At 44.6% G+C, this 24,987-nt stretch overlaps 1 protein-coding gene across 4 annotated transcripts in view; it reads left to right on the top strand.

Moving 5' to 3' along the window:
* The window catches only part of NGEF (neuronal guanine nucleotide exchange factor), an 85,138-nt gene that overhangs the window by 9,731 nt on the left and 50,420 nt on the right, over window positions 1–24,987 (top strand). For all 4 annotated transcript variants that reach the window (XM_036319683.1, XM_036319682.1, XM_036319685.1 and 1 more), the window contains exons 2-3: window positions 10,973–11,312; window positions 15,044–15,158. In XM_036319683.1, the coding sequence (XP_036175576.1) occupies window positions 11,048–11,312; window positions 15,044–15,158 (380 nt within the window). In that variant the 5' untranslated portion in view covers window positions 10,973–11,047. The remainder of the gene's footprint in view (window positions 1–10,972; window positions 11,313–15,043; window positions 15,159–24,987) is intronic.

Genomic DNA, 24,987 nt, shown 5'->3' with positions numbered 1-24,987 from the left:
GCATCACCCTCCAGATGGGAAGCTGAGGATCAAGTTGTGTCAAGGACTGGGGGAGACGCATCCCCAGAGTCCTGTCAGGACATGCTGAGGTGCACACCATGTCTTCCCCTCTGCTCCAGGGGCCCCACAGTTTCAGCCTGACTTAGAATAAGAGGAAGGGAGCTGGTAAGAGGCCGCACCCCACCACCCCACCCACCCCCTCACTAAGAAACCTGGGTGTGGCCACCGTTCTCACGTGGGCAACCCTGGGCCACAGCCACTTTGGGGAGGACACTTCTGCACCTGGCTTGAACCCCTGCCCCCAAACTACCCAGGACTCCCCATAAAGAAGCCTCCACACAATGTGGAGGGAGGTTTGCTGAACAATGAATCCCCGGGGAGCCTGGTGGCTGGGCCCCCAGAGAGGACAGGGCTGGGCTGTCCTGGCTCAGGCTTTGTCCCCCATGTGTTCAGATCCTGATCGCTGCTCTTTGATAAGGGCTGCATTGCTTCGTAAGCCATCTCCACCACCACAGGCAGTCTCTCCACCTCCCTCCGACACTGGCCGTTCTTGTCCTCCCTGCAGCAAGGAGGGCTCTGGGACCGCAAGACCCAGGTTTGAATTCTGCCCCAGCCACTTCCCAGCTGCATGTCCAGCAAGTGACAAAGTTTCTCTAAAATGTGACTAACAATAGTCCCTTTCTTCCCTCCTCCCCCAAGGGCTGTATGAGGATCAAATGACTTAACTGGAACGTGCCTGACACAAACCCCGTTGATTCCCCCCAGGAGCAAGAACTGTGTCTGCAGCTCAGCGCAGTTCCTCTCTGGGCAGGGTGGTCGCCGCCACCAGCTCTGGCCCAAGGCACTGCTGTCATCCTCAGCACCTCAAGCTGACCCGCCCTCGTCCTGTCCTCTTCAGAAACCACTGGGAGGGTGGCTGTGGGTGGCCAGGAGCCTCTGTCTATCCGCTCAGGACACCCTGTCTCGACACAGTGGAGGACTTGTGGCCTGTGGGCAGCTGCCCAATGGTGTCAGGCAGAGACTGGACCGTCAGCCACAGCTCAGAGGGAGAGCAAGGCCATCTGGAAAGAACAGCCAGTTAAAGCCCTGGCAACAGATGAGACCCGGGTGAAGGGGGTGGAGGGGGAGGACAGAGACTGAGGGAGGAGAGGACATGACACATTAGCAGGGACGCAGGAGGCAATGGAGAGGCTGGTGGCTCACATGCATCTGAAGCCTGGGAAACAGATATTGGAAAGAGGAGGAGAGAGTGAGAAGTTCCCACTTCTTCCCTGATTTGTAGATACATTTACAGAGAACAAGAGGCCTCATTCAGTTGCTTTGGTGGATATTACAGAGAGTTTATCTTGGAGGGGACACCAGGAAGTAACATTGCACAAGACAACACTGTGGATGTTTTACTCTGCTGGTGGTGGCAGGGGGTGAGTTGGAAGCCAAAAGAAGAATCTCGCCTCACCTGCCAAGGAATTTTCCAGGCTAGACGGTTCAGGGCCTTGACATCCTAGAACTGAGCTCCGTGGCTCCATCCCCTATCCACAGTCAAAACAATGTTCTTAGTGAGATCATCTTGGTCTCCTGGAGGGTCTCCTTAGGGTTGTTCACCCTCCCAACCCCCTAGTCTACTCCAAGCAGGTAGTTAGCAGGCAACACAGATGAGCCCTATCTATCTGAGCCATCTAGGAGCTCAATCTCAAGACGGTCCTAACCAAACATCTGTCAAACCCTCCACTGAGAGGAAGATGCAGAGTCCACGTCCCCTCTGAAGTCCCCGCCACCAGGCAGAAGCCTGCATGGGGTCACCTGTAGAGTGACTTCTGCTGGCTGTGTCTTGTGTGAAGCCATCAGTCTACACTGAAGGGCACAGAGGAAGGGTCTTCAGGAACCTGTTTGCATGAGTGTGTACGAGCCTTGTGTTCAGGAGACAGACCACCTAATAGAACGAGTAGACAGGTCTGTGCATCACCTGGGAGAGACACTCTCTAAAATGCATGTTGCTGGGACCCACTTCAGCCTTAGTCCAAATTCCAGGCATGGGGTCCAGGAATCCATATATTTAAAAAGCTCTTAAAAGTTTGAAAATCACTGCACTGCACTTCAACAAAACCCCTGAAGAGAAATCCTTTAGTCAACCTTAGCACTAACTACTAACATATTTTCTCCTGAACGACTGGTGATTTTTATCCCTGAATACAATAGAATGGGTCAGTGACACATTTCCCTTTCACACTGGCTGCTAGGAAGCTCAGGGGCGATTTGGGCCCATCCATAGCAAGTCTTTGTAATAGGTATTTTTAAACTTTATCCCCCATTGAGTTTGTTTTTGTTTTACTTTTTAAATGTTTATAATTATTTATTAGAAAAAAACAAAAACATCTGAGTGCTTTCTCTAACCCATTGAGTTTTATGGCCCCACCTTTTTATTCTTCTTTCTTTTGTCCTCTTTTTAATTGATGCTGTGTTGAATAAGTGAAATATAAGAATAAATATGCATTATATTTATAGATGGAAATATTATCACTGTGCATTAATTTGCACAGTAATGCACAAACAGCTACCATGAATCGAGTACTTAGGTAATGCTCGTGCACCCTACATGACAGTTGAGAAGCACGGGGTCCCAAGAGAAAGCCACATGCCCAGCTTATGTAATCAGTGAGGAGGGTGCAGGGTTGACAACCCATGCTTGCTTAACTCTGCTCTCCAGCTCTACACACCTGTACCGCTACCCCCAGGGTCCTCTGGAAAGATTTGGAACCCTTTAATTCCTTCTCAAAATGTTCTATTTTTAACCCCAACAGAGGTGGAGGGGCTGGCCCCCAGAGTGCCTTGGCCTCGTCTAGACCTCCTGTCTTTTTTTCAGGCTCCTTTCCCGGAAGTAACTTGAATGACTGTCTCTTCCTACAACCAAAAAGAACCTAACTTAGATGCACATTAAAAGAGACAATGGAAACAAATTAAATAAAATAATGGAACTCTAAATGACATATTATAGAATATTATGCAAATATTAAAAGTGAATCTATACATCCTACTTCACTGAAATAGAACATCCCACAAAACATTGTTTAATGGGAGGAAAAAGTAATAAAATCGTAGGAAAAACATTCTTTAGAATGCTCTGTAGTCTGAATAAAATATTTAATGGTTTAATTCCTTTGGAGTTTATTTGGGGAATTTACTTTGAGGATCTAAACTGAGATTTTTCCCAAACTGTTAACCAATATTCCAAAGTGTTATTGCTACCCCTCCTTTTTCATAATAACAACTTTATTGAGATATAATTCACATTCTAACAATTCACCCTTTTAGAGTATACACCCAATGGTTTTTAGTATGTTCACAGAGTAGTGCAACCATCACCACTACCAGTTTTAGAATACTGTCAACATCTCACCAAAAGAAAATCCTGTCCCCATTAGCAGACACTCACTCCCCATAACCCTTCCAGCCCTAGTCAACTGCTAATCTACTTCCTGCCTCTATGGATTTGCCTATTCTGGGCAGTTCATACAAATGAAATCATACACTATGTGGTCCTTTGGGACTGGCTTTTTTTTACTTAGCAAAGTGCTTTAGGGGCTCCCTTATGTTGTAGCACCTGACAAAACTTAATTCCTTTTTAGAACTGAATAATATCCCATTGTATGGATACACCCCAGTTTACTTACCCATTCATCAGTTATTAGACATTTGGGTTGTTTCCTCTTTTTGCCTATTATGAATAACTAGAGGCCCGGTGCACAAAATTTGTGCACTCAGGGGTGGAGAAGGTCCCTTAGCCCAGCCTGCACCCTCTTGCAGCCCAGGAGCCCTCGGGGAAAGTCTGACTGACAACTTAGGCTTGCTCCCCGCTTAAGCTGTCAGTTGGACATCATAGCGCTGTCGCAGAGGCGGGAGGGGCTCCTGCCACCACCGCTGTGCTCACCAGCTGTGAGCCTGGCTTCTGGCCGAGCAGTGCTCCCCCTGTGGGAGCACACTGACACCTGCGTTGAGCATCTGCCCCCTGGTGGTCAGTGTGCATCATAGTAACCGGTTGCTCTGCCGTTTGGTCTATTTGCATATTAGCCTTTTATTATATAGGATGTGACTATGAACATTCATGTACAACTTTTTGTGTGGACATATAGTTTCATTTCTCTTGGGAATATACTTAAGAATGGAACTGCTAAGTCATTCTATGGTTAGCCTTTTGAGGAACTGCCAGACTATTTTCCAAAGTGCCTGCAAATGAACTTCAAAATCATTTTATCAAAACATTCCAGCGAGTTTTTTCATTGCAATTTTTAAACTGAAATAGCACTAAAACTATATATTAACTTGGGGAGAATTAATATATATTTAATTTTCACCATCCAAGAAAAACCCACGCCTCTCTAAACATGCAAGTCTCCTTCCGTCTCTCAAGTTTTTCCTTTATTTAAGGTGTTTTTGTTTATTCACATGGTTACCCTGTGTTTTCTGGGTCTGTTACTACTACTTTCTACTTTCTTGTTATTGTTGACATGTAGTAAACCTATCCTCTTCTGGGCCTGGGCTGAATTCTTTGTATTCCGATAGTCTCAATTGGTTCTTTTGGATTTTCTAGGCATTCAAATCATATCAGCTGCATATTGTGATGAGTTCATCTTTCTTTCTGATAACGCTTGCTTTATGTCTCATTGTGTTGGCTGAAGCCTGAGAAACACGTTAATAATCATGAGAGCAGGATCTCGTTTGAATATTCATGCATCCCTGTTTTTGTGATGTGCACAGTTTTCTTCTAGTCTCACTTTTAAAGGTCTTTCCTGAAGATTGGTATTTAGTTTTGTCACTAACCCACTGATGTGTTATATTGTATTAAGACTGCCTCATGATTATAAAGTTGCCTCTGTTTTATTTAAAGAACTCAGAGAACATTTTAATCAGGGAATTAAAACACCTCATTTAACAGCTCATTCTTATTCTCTATCTGATTTGGTGGGGGAGGGAATCTTGATCATTGAAGATATAAACATAACATAGCTTTCTTTTTCCCCTTCATGGCTATCGGTTTCCCTGGCTAACCTCACTTCACTGATGCACAGTAGGGCCCTTGGGGCTTCTTGGTCATTTCACATAACTTTCTTCCAGTTTTTAGAAGTGATTCATTTCCTTATTGAAGATTCTGTCCTAATCAAGTTTTTTCAAGAGATTTACCTATTTATTTTTGAATAGCTTAATACATTGCATGACTTTTAAAAAATAAAAGTATAATAAAAAGTATGTTAATTTAAAGTCTCTTTCCCTCCCAATCTTACTTTCCATTTGCTTAGGTTTTACACAATAATTTTTTAAAAATATGTGTGTATATATGTAACTAATTCCTTTTAACTTCTTTCACAATTTTTTAGGCACATCCAAATAAATTTGAATACATTTTCTCCTTGTTCCCCGGTGGAAACATAATACATACTCTTCTATCCTTGCTTTTCTTTTAAATCTTGAGATAGCCTAGAACCTTTCCTTAAGCAGTATATCGAGCTTCCTCTTTCTTGCTTTTCCATTTGCATTTTATTCCATTTGTGGAAACGTTTAGAATGGTCTCATCGGTGTTACCAGTTCTGGCAGAGAGGCATTCTGTTGTCTTCAGTTACTTGCGTCACCTGCCCACAGACCACTCCCCACGTGTGCAAGCAGATCCGTGGACCCACGTCCTGCCAATGACATTGCTGGGCTAAGGTATAATTGTTTTCCCTTTGATAGACGTTGATGGGGGGCTGCCTGTTGCCCGTCAGCTTCACCAATCACTTTTCAAGCTTCTGGTTTTTTTGCCAATGTATTAAGTGAAAAAAGGAGCTCAGTATGTTTTGGATTTTCATTCCTCTTATGAGATGTGAGGTTCCTGGGAAAGTCCTGTTATTACAGTTTCTCTGCCCTCCCTGTGCCTGCCATCACCTGGAGTGCCCTCAGGTGACCTCTCCTTCCTCCATCCCCGGCGATGACATGCCTCCAGCGTGCTTTGCCTTCTGAGATTTAGGCTCCGCTCATGGTCCCTCCTCTCCCTGTGCTTGGCACTGACCATTTTGCCAACAGGAATATCTAGTTTGGTCCTTGAGCATCTGATTTCTTCCTTCCCCACAGGCTTTCTTCCTATTGCAAATTATATGTATAAATAGATCAATGTAGTGTGCATGCCGCCACTCTCTGGCATCGGAATATTTTCCTGAAAAAAAGAAATGTGCTCAGCCCCGCTCTACCACTGTCTAGTTCCCTGGTTTAAAATTAATTTCACCGATTTCTGTTGCATCGTCAGGAAAGGGGGCTGTTCACACTTGATCGATCACAGTCTATTTCGTCTGGTGGATGAATTTTGTCACTGTCTGACCCAGCCTGCCAGGATGTATAACTGCTGGCGGCACCATGTGTCGGGGAGAGGGGGGCTCCAGCGTCTGTAGGCCTGGACTCCTCCAGCTGGATCTCAGCAGCTGCGTGGCCCTATCTCATAGTGTCAGAGCGCTCTCACCTCTAAAGAGATGTTGTTGGGATTAGAAACTATTATCAAGTCCGTGCTCCTTGGGCTGTTACTGTGATTAGTAGTCAGCCTTCCAGGTTGCATGCTGGCTAGCTCAGACCTTGTCACAATGGGCCATTTTCAAGTCCAGCTTCCTGCCAAATGCCGCTCCCCCTCTGATCTCAGGCCCAACTTCTCCCTCAGATCCCACTTCCTTTCTCTGTATCAACAGCCTGAAGGAAAACCGTCTGAGCTCATGTTTACTTCTCTCCCTCTTGAACAGAAGCCAACAGACAAATCAGTTTGGAACTTTGCCTCCTGGGCTGGCTCTCTGGCCTCCTTCAGGCCTCGTTGGCTCAGACTTCCTCTCTGTAGGCTCCCTGCTGAACCTAGAAACCCCACCCCTTTTACTCACTCCACCTCCTCCCCTCCCCACTCAGTTATTTCTATACAGTCCTCTTTCCTGCTCACTGGGAAGAGAATCTCCATCCAGCCCTTTAGGCACCAAGCAGGTCACTTTCTGCAATCGGCCACAGTCTTGGTTCTACAAGAACCCCCACCCCTTCCCTCAGCCTGGGAACCCCCTCTTCCTCTTTCCTGAAGCCAATGCTGTCCCCACATGGCCATGATGCAGGTGGGGTTTCACCCCAATGTTGAGAGCCAGCGGAGGTCTGGTTGCCCTGAATTCCCCTTCTGCTGCCATTTTTATCCTGTCCCTCTCCACCCTTGCTCCCCAATTTTCGAATTTCCACTTCAGGTTCTTTTGAGATTCTCTCCCTGTCTTTGGGTATCCCATTTCTTTCCTCTTTTGTTCATGCTGACAACACCAAAATGTTCCCAGGGCATTTCTGGGCCAGCAGCACCAGCTATCATCCTTTTGCCCAGTGGTCACATGATTCTCACAACACAGGTCGTCCCCACAGCAGAGCACCTTCCGGGGCAGCTCTCCGAGCTCCAGTCCTCGCTGGGGCTTTTCTCCCAAACCAGAAACTTCATCTCTTTTCCCCTCTGCTACCTAAATGTCTCCTCTACAGCTCCTCCCCCCACCCTTTTTTTTAAAGCCTTTGTTGTTTATAGCCCTCGGTAAACACTGCTATTTACCTGGGAGGAGTCTCAGGTACCAATGCTAGGAGCAGGAATGAAAGCTGAAATGATGCAGGTGACTTGGAATCATCCAGGCCTGCCTCCCTCTTAGGGGACCCATCTTGCTATGGAGGTATGCAAGCCCTTCCTGTTGTCACAGCCACAGCTAGGGTGACTTTCAGGCCACATTTCTGGACCATGCTCCCATCCCCCACCTGGATGGCTAATATACCCCACAGTCGCATTGCCCTGGACCTCCTACCTAAAGACACGTACCACCCTGTGCCCACCACGCCACTGTCCCCCCACCCCAAGCAGCTGGCTTGGATTGCCAGAACTGGGTTTGTGGCAGCTTCCCTCCCCTCCCTACCACCTTCTCTCATGTGTCCTGACCTCCCAGACTGCCACTGACTCATGCAGGGAGGTCCATGGACCTCAGCCCAGCCCCAGGAGGTTTAATAGTCACTCCTGGCTCGTATGCCCAAAGCCACATGGCTAGGCCTGAGAAAGCAGCCTGGAACCCCTGCTTCTGCCTGATGCACCCAGGCAGTCTTCAGCCAGTTTTTATAACAGCATCTCCTGACCACATCCTATGGGTCTCAATTTCCCCCAATAAACAAGTCAGACCAATGAGGTGCGATTCTGGCTGTACCCTTTGCCAGCTGCGTGATCCTGGGCAAGTTACCAGAGCTCCTGGTCCCGCCACTTCCTCATCTGTAAGATGGGGGTGATTGTCACACCTGCTCTGGGAGTGAATCCGTTTACAGAGTGCTGTGTGTGCCTGGCACCAGGGATGCAGGGAACAAAACAGACGAAGCCCTGCCCTTTCAGAGTGTCCTAACGAGGGAATGTGGGCAGACGTGGGACACAGACATGGACAACAAGCCAGCCAAGCTTGTTGTGTGAGTAGCCAATGAATGAATGGTATGCCGAGGCCACTTTGCCATCAGTCCTCTCCCCCTTCCAATCACAAGGCTGACTCTATGGACTTCCACCCTGAAGCACCTGGAACAGAAACACGTGGGCTTAAAGCTCCCAAGGAGTTTCAGAAAAACATCAGGAGATTTGGGGTAGGGTTGTCTGGCTTCCAGCAGTTAATGGATATAGAAGAAATGGAGCAATTACAAAAAATATCTCAGATTTAGAACACATTTGCCTGAAATAGGCAATAATTGAGGTGGAATTAGAGTTGTTTTTCAGAGAGTTTTACAAATTCTGTGTGTGTGTGTGTGTGTGTGTGTGTGTGTGTGTGAGAGAGAGAGAGACGGCCTTTAAAATGGTATGATTTGGAATACATTTTCTCAAGGTTTCAGAGCCCACTCATTTAAAGAAAATGATAGAGAAGGTTTGAGGGCAGTCCCCAGGGCTCTCTCTAGACAGTCCCTCTGTGGGCTCTCTGAGCTGCCTTTGATCACAGAATTTGAGAGCGAGCTATGGAGCCCAGAGACACCACCCCTCCCTCCCCCCCTCCCCCTCCCACCCCCGCATGTTTCCTGGGCTGAAAATGAGGCCCTGACTTCAAGTTAAATAAGTGATTACAGGCAGAAGAATATGGGGATTCAAACCCAGTCCCTTGACTCCCAGCCCAGTGCCCTTCACAATATATTGCATAGGCCTCCATAAGTTCATAGCACCGCACAGTCAACACTGGCCATCAGCACGACACACTGGGCTGAATCTGAAAGACATCACGCCAACCAAAGGGATGGGGGAAAGGCTGCCTACAGCAGGGCACTGAGGAACTTAGGGGAGAAGGAATGTCCTGTATTTAGACTGTGGTCCTGGTTCCATGAACTGTATGTGTTTGTCATATTTCAAAGACCTGGACACTAATGAGGGCAAGTTCTACTGGGTGTAAATTATACCTAATTTTTTGTTTTTGTTTTTATACCTGAATTTTTGTTAAAAAGCAGCCTAAAATCAAAATGGTGATGATAATGGTAATGATAACCTTAAATGCCAAAAGGCAGCCATGTTTGTGGCTACTTCAGGGAGGTTTTCGAGATGCTGAGGTCAGAGCAGGAAGTTGCCCTGTTTGTAACAGTCAGTCAGCTTCAGCCTAGGACTTCCCACTGCAGACTCTGCTGGGAGGCTTTCCACCTGCACGCCCCCACGCTCCAACCCCAAGCCAGCTTTGCTCCCACTTCCCTGACTGGCAGTGAGTGGCAGTGGCCTGCCCAGTAATCCTGGCCACCGCCCGACGTTGGGACAGCCCCCTCCGTGCTCCTCCACAAACCACTGTGACTCACCAATCCTGTCTTTCCTCTGGCACAAGGTCCCCAGCCCCACCTCCACCCTGGCTTAGGCACTCACCTGCCACACCTGGATGATACTCGTGTGATACCTGCCTTCTGGCCTCAGCCCCTCAGCCCAGCCTGCCCAGAGTTCCAGGATCCTGCCACCTCCTCACTCATGGTCATCAAAGATGTGGCAGGAACTCCCTGACCCAGTTCAGGGACCTCCACAGACCAGCCCCAACCGACAATTAACTCCTACATTGCCCGCCCCGCCCCCCACCCCAGCACAGGACCCCTGTCCACTTGCTGCCCCCAGACCAGCTCTCAGCTGAAAACAGCCTCAGTATCAGAATCAGAGGCAACCCTGGTGGGAGGCATAGAGAGCAAGGGAAAGGAGAGAGAAGGAGATGTCATAATCATTAAATCCTAAACTCCCCATGACCCTGTCTGGACACCTCTGGTGATGGGACATTCACTGACCCCCAAAGCAGCCACTGCGCCTTTGGACAGCTCTGAATTCTCTCCCGTGGTCCACAGCCAATCCTCTCCCCAGGCTCCAGAGAGCAGATATGTGATGACCTTGACCTCCTCCCTCCTGGGTGCTCTCTGCCTGTTCGCTCAGCCACTATCTGAACTCAGGGCAAGGGGTCCCTCAGTCATTTGGCCAGAAGAGAAACCTCTCATTCTCATTCTACTGTGTGGCCCAAGAACAATTTTGCTTTTACGGTAACCACATCCTCTTGCCCACTGGGGTGGCAGACCTGCCCCTCACCGACAGCCCTTTCTGTTCTTCCCAGAACTCTTTCCTTTCATGTCTGCACATCTTCCTTTCCCTGGCATTGGCTTCCTGGAGTTCCCCTCCTTGTTTTTTGCTACTCCTTTTCTCTTGAATTATTCAGAAAATGTTTACTTGAAAATTAGTTTTACAAGCCACTCTAAGCATTTTCCCCCACAGTGCATCCTATGAATAGAATAAACAAGCCTCAATTATAAAATGATACATGAATGCATCCAAATTGCAGTGGTTTAAACTGTAATTTTCATTGACAAAGACGCAGCCCCCAGGATGTGCAGATTATCCCAAATTTCATCAAATTTGAATCGGAGTGGAAAACATGCCCTGAATGGAGTGGTTAACCTGATGATCCTAACTGAAAATAACTGTTCTCTTTCCATTCTAAAGGACTCGAAACTGGTGAAGTTTGGGGAGCTTATTGATCTCCCGTCGTTCTATTGAGAAACAACCAGCTCTATTTCCATGGAGACCAAGGACTCTGACCACTTGGAAAAGCCCCAGAAAAAATCAGCGGATGGCCTCTGGGAACTTGCTAATGAACCAGCCAAGGTGAGACCTGAGTTACTCTCAGAAGAAGAGAAAATGCCCCAGGCCGACCTGATCCAAGACAAAGAACCCCGTTACTACAACCGAATTCAGAGAAACTCCATCTTCAATCGCACTGTGAGACGCAGAAGCAAAGGCAAAGCCAGAGACACTCCCGAGTCAAACGCTGGGCACCTGGAAGGTCAGTACCAGAGACAGCTGTCACAGCTGTTCCTTGGCATCCAGCTGGAATCGTTAGGGTTGAAGGGCCCTAATTGAAGGAAAGGAGCCTAAGAGGCAATGAAAAGGATCAAGGATAGGGCCACCATTTTGAAACCATTATCTAAAGAATTTGAATACCCCCAATATGATGATGGGAATCTTTCAGGAGAAAGTGTTGACCCAAATGATACAATAAATTTGCAAAAGGCGTTTGGTTTTAGGACTCAACAAAACACCCCCGGAGGGAGGCTTGGAGCTATCCATGTTTAGGGGCATCTGGGAACACAAGGCTCTGTCCTGTCTTTTCACTGTCACCAGAGTTTCTGCTGTTCTGAAAATACATGAGATTAATACCTTGAGATGAGTTTGCAGCAGGAACCCTTAATCTTTTAATCCAGTTTTCACACAGTTGTATCTGCTCAAAGTCTGTTCATTGAGCAGAATAAAGTTCAGAAACATTTACAAATGGGAGTATGAGAGCTATGGACTCCTTTCCTTGTGACTGGTTCACATGGCTGAGTGGGCAGCATGCTGGTGTCATCCCTGGCGGGTGGCAGCTGCCACTGGACGGACAGTATGGCAACCCCTGTTTTAAATCCAGGGGCTTCATTAACTCGATCAATAACTCCTTACTTAAACTCTATCCGGTAGCCTTCTGCTATATGAGAAACCACCCTCAAATCACAGGGACAAAACAATGTTTTATTGTTTCTCATGATTCTGGGGGTTGGTAGGGTGGCTCCTCTGTCTGGGCCACTTTGACCTTTGCCGTCAGCTAGTGGCTTTGGCTTATCTGGGTTTGGAAGATTAAGGAAAGCCTTGCAGGCCTCTTTGGTGGCCAGTGAGCTGGTTGGCCCAAGAGGGAGCTCAGCTGGGACTGCCTGTCTCTGCTCCATATGGTCCCTCATCCTCCAACAGACTAGCTTGAGCTTGTTCACATAGCAACAGGCTTCCCAGAGAGCAAGAGCGGAAGCTACCAGGCCTTGAGACCTGGCCTGAGGTCCTACACGGTCACTTCTACCACATTCTTTGGGTCCAAGCAGCTCACAGGACCAGCCCAGATAAAAGCAAATGGAGAAACTGACTCTACTGCTTGATGGGAGGAATAGCATAGAATTTGTGGTTATTTGCCATCTGCCAAAAACACTAACAAAGTCACAGGTCAAGTACCGTGCCAGCAAGAGAAATACAATGACTGAAACACGACAGTCGTGGAGGTACATTATATTACTCTCCCAACTTTTGTTGGAAATTTTTCATAAGTTAAAAACTTACACACAAAGAATTCCTGCCCTGGAGGAATTCACAAGATTGGAATGATGTCGCTTTATGGCAAGCAATGTGTCCAAGTTACAAGAGAGGTAAAGGCAAAGAATTAGACCCTTCTGGTGGGATTAGGAAAGATCCCCCAAAGAAGATGAAATTTTAGGTGAGTCTTAAAGGATGAGTAAGGACATGGCCGGAGAGACAATGGGAGCCAACTTGGCGAAGCACTTACAGGTACAGTTACTATGTCAGGCCGGCATTTCAAGGGTATCCTTACCATACCCATTTTACAGATTTTTAAAAAAGAGCAACTGAGGCCCAGAGAGATTGAAACACTTACCCCAAAGCACACAGCTAGTGAGCTGCAGCTTGAACTGGAGTTCAGATTCTTCTAGTCCCAAAGCCTGTGCAGATGGAGAAACAGGTAAAGCAGCTCTGTCTAACAGAAATATAATGTGAGCCACATGTCATTTTAAATTTTCCAGTGACAACATTAACAAAGTAAAAAGAAATGGGTTAAATTCATTTTAACAATGCATTTTACTTAATGCAATACATCCAAAATATTATCATTTTATCACATAGTCAATAATCAATATAAAAATTAGTAGTGAGGTGTTTTGCACTCTTTTTTGCACTATGCCTTTGAAATCCGTTCAGTAGTTTATACTTACCACCCCTCTCATTTTCATTGGAAAGGCTTGATGGGGATTTAGATTTCATAAAATGTACAGTCGGAAAAGTGATTTACATACCCAGAATGTTCCAAATATCCTTAAAAGTTTTCCAATAACTGACTGGAGTACCAGTTTTTATATTTAAATTTAAGTTAATTTAAGTTTTAAAAGTGAAGAATCTACTTCCTCAGTCACACTAGCCTCGTTTCAAGTGTGTAATAGCTAGCGGCCGCCCCATTGGACAGCACGGGTTACAGCATGAAATCAGAGGGAGGAGCTATACAGCTGCCTCGGGTCAGGGGTGGGCCTTTCTGAGCAGGAGAAAAGGTGGGTGTGGGGCTGAGTGTGAGATGAGGCTGGAGAAGGAAACAGAGTCACTGGGGAAAGAGCCTCGGACTTGTGGCCTCCAAGCCGAATGGAGAATGCTGACGCCTGGGTAGACGGCAACAGCCCCAAAGATGCCGTTTATGTCCAGACCAGAAATTTTCAGCAGACTCACAGTTTTATTTTTAAAGTGACTCCCTCCATTCACCCTCGCCCCCGCCCCTTCCCCCCCTCCGCCCTCCCGGGGAGTTAACTCCCCAAGACAGCTCAGCAATGCCTGACCCAGAGTCCAAGGGAAGAAATGGTGTCCTACACTCCGCCCACAGGAAGCGGACGAACAGCCTCCTGGCATCAGCCTGCTGTGGGAATGCTGTGCTTTGGGAGTAAAACATATGTCTTTGTCTTAAATAATTTTAGGAATATGAGTTAGTCATGAGACTTACTCATCTTCCTGGGACATATGGATTGGTCTATTTTTCTACAAAACTGGAGAAATGAACCCAGTTCTAAATGAACTCATGACAAAAGAAAACATGTGAAGCAGTTTTGATTTTGATTTACAAAAAAAATAAAGTCGCCGAAACCGGTTTGGCTCAGTGGATAGAGCGTCGGCCTGCGGACTGAAAGGTCCCAGGTTCGATTCCGGTCAAGGGCATGTACTTGGGTTGCAGGCACATCCCCAGTGGGAGATGTGCAGGAGGCAGCTGATCGATGTTTCTCTCTCATCGATGTTTCTAACTCTCTATCTCTCTCCCTTCCTCTTTGTAAAAAATCAATAAAATATATTTTTTTAAAAAAGTTTTAAAAAAATAAATAAAATAAAGTCACTTCCTAATTCCCTAAAAATAAAAGCAGACTCACTTTCGCTCTGGGTTCATGGTTTGTGATTTGGGTCTAAGAGGTGAGGAGATTCCCCGTTTCATCTGCTAAATGGGCACCCTTTGAAATCACACTAGAGCACTGACAAACAACCCCCTATGGGTGATCAGGCACTCTGCAGGAATATTGACTAGGATGTGGACATTGTAAAGTCCAAAAAGATTAACTGGCAAATGAGTTTGTCCTGTAGGAAAAATAACACCATAGGTTATGGTTTCATTGCCATCTAAGACACTAACTAGATTTCTAAGTTTGCAATCTCATCTCCAATAGTCTTTCTTCCATGTATGTATGTATGTATGCACTTCTATATATCCATGTGTGTACGTATATGTGCATGGATCCATGAACTTTCTAATTTTCAGAGAGATGAGCACCAAATACAGCACAAGGTGTGCCAAATCCCTTCTCCTTCCCCCCCAGGGGTATGAGAGGAAGGACACCCCTCTCCACCTCCCCTCCCTCCCCTCCTAGGGTGATAGTTGTTACTGACCTCGTCAGAGACTGTTGCCTGAAAAGGGGAAACACACACTTGCTAACTTGCCACATTTCTTAAATGTCACAGATTCACCGGAAAATGGAAAATCTGTAAAAGAGCTCCCGGCCTTGAATTTCTCGCAGAGCAGAACGCCCCTTTGGCCAATAGAAACTCAGAGGGACCCAGGAGCCAAGAGAACGAGGTGAGAGACAGGGCGTCATGAGGAGCTGGTTCATGACAAGCTGGAGCAGGGACATTGTGCAAAGTCTTGGTGGGAGACAAGGGTGTCTTGTGTTGTTTTTTTTAAAAAAGGTAATTTTTAGTTGTTCATGTTTTAAAAATCCACAATTTTCTTTTAAAAAATAACGCCATTGTTACTCTTCTGTCAAAAAGACTAGGAAATTGTAGATATTACATACATTGAGAAGCAGGGAAAAAAAAGAAAAATCACTATATCACCACCACTGAGAGAGGTTTTAATCTATTGTACTGGCTTCAAGTCTTGTTTTCTATATTCCTTATACATATTTTATCCTCATAAGACAGGATCTTACTATACAGCCAGTCTTGCAAATTACTTAATGGTATGTCACAAACACCTCTCCATGTTACTACATATTTTTCTACATAATAGTGTAGTGGCTATAAAATAATCTACAGTATGATTGGATTGTGATTTATTAACCATGCTCCTGTTGTTGGACATTTGGGTATTGTATTGGTTAGGAATGAATTTAGCTGCTTGTAACAACAACAACAACAACAACAGACCCAATAACACAAGACACAGGCCTATTTGGCTCTTGGGTGAAGAAGTCTGGAGGGTTGTGACAGCTCTTTCATGCCTTCAGGGACCGAGGCTCCTTCTAGTTCAGTGATGGCGAACCTATGACACTCATTTTTTTGGTTGATTTTTCTTTGTTAAATGGCATTTAAATATATAAAATAAATATCAAAAATATTAAGTCTTTGTTTTACTATGGTTGCAAATATCAAAAAATTTCTATATGTGATACGGCACCAGAGTTAAGGTTTTTCAAAATGCTGACACGCCGAGCTCAAAAGGTTCACCATCACTGTTCTAGCTTCTACTCGGAAATCTGACAAGATGGCTGCCAGAGTTCCAGCCATCACAGCCACAGTTCAGGTGGAGGAGCAAAGGAAAGCCAGGGAGGTGGGGGGAGAAGGAGAGAGGACATTTGCCAGCCTAGTCTGACCTTTCAAGGAGCTTCCCTGAAGTCCACCCAGCAATTGGTGCTTATATCTCATTGGCCAAAAGTGGGTCACATGGTGGCCACCTACACCTGCAAGGGAAGCTAGGAAATGTATGCATTGTGTAAACCAGGTCTGTTTCTGTCCCCCTAATACATTGGTTCCATAGTAAGAAAGAAAGAAGACTACAGGGGAGGCGGCAGCAATCAGGGTGTTACCATGGTAGTGTTTGGGAGGGCTCTCTTTTTGGCTTGCAGATGGCCGTCTTCTCACTATGTCTTCACATAGCAGACAGAGAAAGAAAAAAGCTCTTTTTTTCTTTATGTGGGTCCCACCCTCATGACCTCATCTAAACCTAATTATCGTCGCACTGAGGGTTTGAATTTGAGAGGGGCGGGGCACAATTTGTCTCTAGCAATTAATTTTTAGATACATATACACCCACTGACTATCAACCAGACCAAGACATAGAACACTTCTATTGTACCCTGAGGCTCCCTAACGCCTTTTTCCAGGCAATATCCTACCCTCTCAGACATAACCATCTCCTGACTTTTATCACCATTAAATTAATCTTGCTAGGTCTTGAATTTCATATAAATGGGACCATACAGTATGAACTCTATTGTGTCTGACTTATTTACTCAACACAATATTTTTGAGATTCATTAATGGATGTGTGTTCTTTTTATTGCTGAGAAGTATTATCATAATGTGCTTATCCACCCTTCTGTTGATACATATTTGGGTGGTCTTCAGTTTTTGACTATTATAAATAAAGTTGCCATGAACGTATTTAGATGAGTCTTTCTATGAATATATGCACTCATTTCTCTGGGTTTGTACACAGGAGTGGAAGCTCTGGGTCTTACAACAGGTGTATATTTAACTTTACTAGAGACAGGCAAATAATTTCTCAAAATAGTTGTACTATTTCACACTCCTACCAGCAAGGTATCAAGGTTCCAGTTGCTACAGATCCTGACCAGTGTTTGGGATTATTAGTGTTTGTACCTATATCCATTCTAGGATATTGTGTGTCACGGTGGCTTTAATTTGTGTTTCCTTGATGACTAGTGATTTTGAGCACCATTTCATATGTTTATTGGCCATTCATCTTCTTTTGTGAAGTTCCCATTTAAGTCTTTTGCCTATTGTTTCTTTATTTTAATTTGCAATATTTCTTATATATCTTGAATATAAGTTCTTGGTCAGATATATATATAGCAAATGCCTCTATCAATCTGTAGATTATTTCTTAACTTTTGTATCTTTTAATGAGCAGAATTTTTAAAATTTTGTTGAAGACTAATTTATCAATGTTTTCCTTTTATTATTTGTTCTTTTCCAACCTATCTAAGAAATATATGGCCCTAGCTGGTTTGGCTCAGTGGATAGAGTGTCAGCTTGCGGACTGTAGGGTCCCGGGTTCGATTCCGGTCAAGGCCACATGCCTGGATTGCAGGCTCGATCCCCAGTAGGGGGCATGTAGGAGGCAGCCGATCAATGATTCTCTCTCATCATTGCTGTTTCTAGCTCACTCTCCCTCTCCCTTACTCTCTGAAATCAATAAAAATATATATTTAAAAATTTTTATTTTAAAAAGAAATATATGATTATTTCAAGGTTATAAAAATATTCTCCTATGCTTTTCTCATAGAAGTTTATACTTTAGCTTTCCCTTTTAGGTCTGTGGTTCACATGCATAAGATTTGCTCTAATGTCATTTATTAAAAAGAGTTCCCATGCCTCCCAATAAATTGCATTGGTACTATTTTTCAAAAATCCACTGATGCAGACATGTGGGTCTTTCAGACTTCTATTCTGTTTCATTGATCTAATTGTTTTTACTTATGCCTATTTCACACTGCCTTGAATAACTGTAGCTTTATGCTAACTCTTAAAATCTGCTAGTGAAACCCTCCTACTTTGTTCTTTTTTAAGATTGTGTTGGCTATTTGAAGTCTTTTGCATTTCTATATAAATTTTAGAATCAGCTCGTCAATGTCCAAAGAAAGTCTGTTAGGATTTTGGTTAAGATTACATTGTCACTAGAGATAAATTTGGAGATCAACGACATCTGAATATTGGCACCTTAAATTGTTCAATCTATGAACATATCCTAGCTTTCCATTTAAATTAATCCAGCAATGATTTGTTGTTTTTAGTATAGAGGATTTACACATATTCTAATTACATTTGTTCATAAGTATCTAATGCTTTTGTTCCTATTTTAAAGTCGATGTTTATTCATTTCATTTTCAACTGTTTATAAGTAGGATGCTTAAAAACAATTACTTTTAGCATGGCCACCTAGTATCCTTTGATCTTGATGTTCATTTATTAGTTCTAATTGTTTGTTTATTCCTTTAGATTTACTAAGCACACAAACAATCCTGCCATCTGTGAATAAAGACAGTTTTAGTCCTTTCTAATCTTCATGCCTTGTAATTTTTTTTTCTTGTTTTATTAAACTGGTGAGGACTTCTATTACAATGTTGGATAGAAGTGACGAGAGTAGATATCCTTGTCTCAATCACTGGTCAATTGCTTTTGATAACAGAGATCAGAAACTTACTCAAATTTGTTCAAGTGAAGGATGCTGAAATCCCACAGAACCCAAGTATAAAAGAAGCCCAGCTTTACAGGAACCAGAGCCACTTTCTCCTATTCTCAAGGCCATGGGGCCCTCTTTATGGATCGCTCTGTTCTCCTGCTCTCCCCAGACCAGCATTTCTCTCTGTCTGTGCACTTGCACATGACCTAGATTGGCAGCCATAGCCAGAGTGACCATTCAGCATGGCTCACCACAGCCAATTGGGACTTCTTTCTGTATCTTTTAGAGAAAGAAAAATTCTAAGGAAAAGAATCTGGTTGGCCATCCTTTGGTCAAGTGTTTATCTCTGGTCCAATCAGCTAAAAGAAAAGGAGGCAAGATTAATGGGGCCATTCCAACTTCATCAGTGAGAGCTGTATTTGGGAGAGTCTTTGAGAAGTATGTGAAGAAGAGCCAGGCACCCAAAACATATCTCATGTAGTGTCCAGGTCTCCCATATAAGAGAATGACAAAGGGGACTTGGTGGGAACATTAAAAATGGCAGCAGAGTAGGTAGATGATGCACGTCATGCTCCCGGGAACCAGCTGGAATTACAACTGAAATATGGAAAGGCTTCCTGAATAATCAATGGAAAACTCACAGGAGAGGATCCTGATATCCAAAGACCGAAGGTGGAGATGCATAGAGACTGGCAGGAGGGGCAGAGGCTCAAAAGGGCTGGCTGGGCAACCACAGACAGCAACTGAAGTCCGGAGAGATATCTCAGCTGGGGGGAGGGGTGCCACTGAGAACTCTGGGATCTAATCCCCAAGCTGGGCTCCCCAGCAGAGAGCACCAAATCTGAGGAGTGTACCAACATAACATCTAGCTGTGAAAAGCAGTGGGGTGCTGTCTGCCAGGGTGTGGCAGCTGAAAGTTCAGGCACCCTCTTGAAGGGCCAACACACAAAAATTCCCTGTGGAGCCACCCACCTTGTGCTCTGGCAGAGGGAAGGTGAAGTGGACTAAAGCTGTGAGAGCAGAATCCAGGACTGGGGACTCAGAGTGATAAAGCTCAGAAGGCAGGCACCACAAGTTGCCTGGGCTGAGTCATTCCCTCACACAGTGGAGGACATCTTTCCCGCATAGACAGTAGACACAGCCTGTCGGAAAACACCTTGCCCTGAGGCCACTTAAGAGATTAAAAGTAACAATTAGCCTCCAGGCAGAAGCAACCACCCTACTCTGTTGAAAAAACTCTTGATACACCTGAGGATGATTGCCTGCGGGCAATTCAAGTCGAACCCTATTAGTCTGTAGACAGAGGTGGTCTCTGGAGGCTTTGAGTCTCTGCCTGATCCTATTTGTCAGAAACAGTTTTTAATACTGTCCTGCACTAGAGATTGAGAGGTGTAGAGGATCTACATAAAACATAGTCACAAACCCAAACAGACAATTAAAATGAGGAGACAAAGAAATAACCCCTAAGTGAAAGAACTAGAGAATTCTCCAGAAGAAAAGATAAATGAAGCAGAGATAAGAAATTTATCTGAAACAGAGTTCAGAGGAATGATGGCAAAAATTCTCAACAGTATGAAAAAAGATATAGTAACTATGAAAAAAGAACAGTCTGAGATAAAGAATGACATAACACAAATAAAGAACACATTGGAAGGAATAGACAGCAGAGTAGGGGAAGCTCAGGATCGAATCAGTGAATTAAAAGACAGAGTTGAAAATATCACTCAGTCAGAGAACCAAAAAGAAAAAACAATTAAAAAACAGGAGGACAGTTTAAGGGAGCTGTGGGACAACGTGAAACATAACAGTATTAGAATAGTAGGTGTACCAGAAGAGGCAGACAGGGAGAAAGGAATAGAGAAGATGTTTGAAGAAAAATGGCAGAAAACTTCCCTAACCTGGTAAATGAAAAAGTCACACAAATTCAGGAGGCACAGAGAATCCCAAACAAGAAGAACCCAAACAGACCCATACCCAGACACATCATAATTAAAATGCCAAAAATTAAAGACAAAGAGAAAGTCTTAAAGGCAGCAAGAGGGGGAGAAAAATGTTACCTACAAAGAGTTCCCATAAGGCTGATACCTGATTTCTCATCAGAAACTATACAGGCCAGAAGGGAATGGCATGAAGTACTCAAGGTAAGAAGAGTACAGGGAGGAAATTAACATTTGTGGAGTGCCTTTATGTACACTATCTCTTTAAATTCTCTTATCATTATGCCTATTTCACAGATAAGAAAACTAAGACCCAACAAACGTTAGTAACTAGCCTGAGGTTGCACAACTAGTGAGACAGTAGACCATGAACCCTGAGGCTTCAACTCCCCATCCCATGATCTCCTACACCCCAGGCAGCCCCAGAGGAGGATATTGTCAGAGTAAACATGTCTGTGAGAAGGAGATGTTCCTGTTAACCTGTTGACTGAGGGCAAAGCCCAGAGGCACAGGGGGCCCCACCCCTAGTCCATTGCCACACTGGTCCCTTACAGGTCCTCTCAAGTCAAGGTTTCTAAATTGGGTCTCTACTATAGATGCAATTTCACAAATCAGGGTGCTAGTCCCAGAAATTATTTCATATCACAAAAATACCAAATTGAACCCGGCCAGCGTGGCTCAGTGGTTGATCATCGACCTATATGAATCAGGAAGTCATGGTTCAATTCCCAGTCAGGGCATATGCTCAGGTTGGGGACTCAATCCCAGTGTGGGGCATGCAGGAAGCAGCCAATCAATGATTCTCTCTCATCATTGATGTTTCTGTCTCTCTCTCCCTCTCCCTTCCTCTCTGAACTTAATAAAATTATAAAATAAGTAAATAAACAAAAATACCAAATTGATTATATATATTCTAGAGGCCCAGTGCATGAAATTTGTGCATGGGAGGGAGGGTCCCTCAGCCTAGCCTGCACCCTCTTGAAATCCAGGACCCCTCGGGGGATGTCCGACTGCCGGTTTAGGCCCGATCCTGCAGCCTGGATAGGGCCTAAACTGGCAGCTGGATACTCCTCTCATAATCCAGGACCGCTGGCCCCTAACTGCTCGCCTGCCTGCCTGCCCAATCGCCCCTAACCACTCACCTGCCTGTCTGATCGCCCCTAACCACTCTGCCTGCCCGATGACCCCTAACTGACTCTGCCTCAGCCCCTGTCGCCATGGCTTCATCTGGAAGGACATCCAGAATGATGTCCAGAAGGTTGTTCGGCTGTCTGGTCTAATTAGCATATTATGCTTTTACTAGTATTATTATAGATATATATGAATAAAGAATAGAACTTTAACATGTGCTGTTAAAAATTTGCATTTCTATATAAAATTAAACTGCATTATAAAATTTCACAAGGGGCAATTTTCTGCATAAAGTAAGCAGGCTGATGCTTTTAAAAATATTTTCCCACTGACCTTCAGACTGAAAATACCTTTGTGTTTTCCTGGTGATGCCCTAAAGGAGTTGCAGTTCTTCACTCTTCCAGGCATGGCAGGCCTGCTTTCGGCATGAGAGTCACCCAGGGCTCATACTCAGTGGGGCAGCCAGGTCACAGCTCTGCTCCAGCTGGTCCAGCCAGACCTTCCTGGTTATTAAATATTGTACCTATTATCCGTGGATCCATCTCCAAAATGGTCATTGCCACCAAAGACTCATTCATGTGTGCACTGCATCTTTGAATACTGACTCAGGGCAAGAACCAGTTTCTGTATTGGAAACTATATGTTTTCCCATGGAGATATGCCAGTTCCATGTACCATAACCTCAGGGGCAGCTTATCAGTTGTTCATAAATGTTGGTTTGAATTGTTACTAGGAGAATCTTAGTCTTTACAGTCTGGAAATGCAAGATTGGTTGGGGGCTGCCTCTTTTACTCAAGAAAGCTGTTTTTTTGGTCCTGCCATCACTCAGTCATTTGAGGCAATATGGGAGCTGAAGAAATGCAGTCCGGCTCTAATCAGCCTCTAGATCTACTGATTCACAGGAAACCACAGGGGAGAGAGGAACGGGTAAGCTGTGCAGATGCCATCAGCAAAATCCAAACAGGATGAATGACTCAATTTCTCATCAAAGTGCAAGGAGAAAACAAGAAAGGGAGGGGGCAATTCAACGAGACTAAAGCAATATCAAGGGCTACATGCAGACCTTACTTGAATCCTATTTCAGGGAAATTTGAACACGGATCAGTTATTTGATGATGTTAAGAAATTATTCATTTTAAGAGTATTAATGGTATTGTGGCTATTTTTAAGTCCACATCTTTTAAAGATACATTCTAAAATATTTTGTATAAAATGGTATGATGTCTGGGACTTACTTAAAAGAATTCTGGCCCAGGAAGGAGTATGTGGGGAAAGAGATGAAAGAAGACAGGTGGGAGCCTTTAATTGTTGAAGTCAGTGAAAAGTATTCGGTGAGTTCATTATACTTTTCTGTCTACTTTATTGTATGTTTGAAATTTTCCATAATAAAAGTTTAATTTTCATGTTTGTTTGCTTGTTTGTTTTTAATCATTATTTTAAAAATGAAAAGGCAGGCCCTGGCTGGTGTGGCTCAGTTGCTTAAGTGTTGTCCCATACACCAAAAGGTTACTGGTTTGATTCCCGGACCTGTCCTGAGTTTCTCTCTTCCTCTCCCTCTCTCTCTAAAATCAATAAAAAAACATTTTTTTAAAATGAAAAGGCAGGAGCTGAAGTAAAGAGACCCTCAGCCCCTACCTGCACCCCCCCACCCCCACCCCGTGTCTCCTATTCCAGGAGTTGGGCAGAATGATCAGTTCCCATCATGGTGGCTCCTCAATGGCAGGATCATACCAAGTTTTGTTTTCTCTTGAGCACTTAGCACATAGCTGATACACTAGAAGCATTCAATATTTACAAATGATTGATTGATGAATGAATGGGCAGGTGGGTGGGTGGATGGATGGATGGGCAGAATGAATGAATACAAATTCCCTGGGCGGAGGTTGCAACCTGGGAAGTTGAAAACCTCCTGAAGGCACCTGTGCCAACTGGCCAATGGTGGCTCAGGACTGTGCAGAACAGGCTTTTGCAAAGCCAGGACACAGTGTCGCAGGGGTAGGTAAACCTCTCTACAGCCCTGGCAGGAATGCAGCGTCTCTAACTGGGAGGGGTTTGCCTGCCTAGCTGCCTTTTGGTGATAACTCACTTCCCCACCTCCCCGAGTCAGACAGGAGGCCCAGTGCTCTCAGCAATAAAAAAGCAAAGGGAGCATCATCAATCAGTTTCCTCTCTGGCATTCCTCCACCTGGGCACGGGCAGACGCTCTAGCAAGGCCTAGCTAGTCTGCGGACCATAAGCAAAGGACACTAGGATGTGGTTCCAGGGCCCAACTCTAGAGGGCACCACTCACATATCCTCTATGTAAAAGGTGCCCCTGGAGTTGGGCTGTGCACACAGCCTGAGCTGCTGTACTTGATTGGCTGTTATTTATACACTGATAGGAAGAATTAATCATTTGTGTGGTTAGCTGTTCTAAAACAAAAATCACTACTCTTGGCTGGTGCTTCACCCCTGCAAACTGGGGGAATACGTTCATTTATGTGTTTATTCATTTAACGAATATTAATTGAGCACTTCCACTGTTCTGAGAGCTGATTTCTATCAGAAAACTCCTTATTTGGTCACTCAGAGACATTTAGCAACCACGTCCCCGGGAAGCTTCCCAGAAAGCCACAATGTCCTTTAGCCCACTGTTGGCCTTAGTTGTGTGGCTTGAATGCACTACTGGTTGGTCTCCGTCACCCCAGTCATGGTCCATGACCTTGACTGCACATGTCCTAGAGTAAACCCAGAACTGCTCCTCTAGGGAAGACTCTGTCAATGGGCAGATCACCCCTATGCAGGGGACATGGATACTGAGAATCTTATCCTACTTATTAATTTTTATAAAACGATATAAGTCAACCATTCTCTGGCACTATTTATTTCTTATGTAATTTCTCATTCACTTATTCATTCACTCAAGTACATGGGTTGTAGGAGCAGCTGTCTCAGACAATCTGTCAATGTCAAGAGGTAGATACACTAACCCCTTTTCAAAGGTAGATTGATCAAGGCAATCGGTCATGTTTCTAAGACTTTCCAGCAAAAAGATGGCAAAGCAAGAAAATACAAACACTTAAAATGTTGTTTGGCAAAAAAAAAAAAAAAAAAAAATGTTGTTTGGCAATCTGTATTAATAAAAGGGTAATATGCTAATTAGACTGGGAGACCTTCTGGGAGACCTTCCGGATGTCCTTCCGGACAAAGCCATG

The sequence above is a fragment of the Myotis myotis genome, unplaced genomic scaffold (assembly GCF_014108235.1).
Source record: "Myotis myotis isolate mMyoMyo1 unplaced genomic scaffold, mMyoMyo1.p scaffold_m19_p_8, whole genome shotgun sequence".
Lineage (NCBI taxonomy): Eukaryota > Metazoa > Chordata > Mammalia > Chiroptera > Vespertilionidae > Myotis > Myotis myotis.
This window is presented reverse-complemented; position numbering and strand designations above follow the sequence as displayed.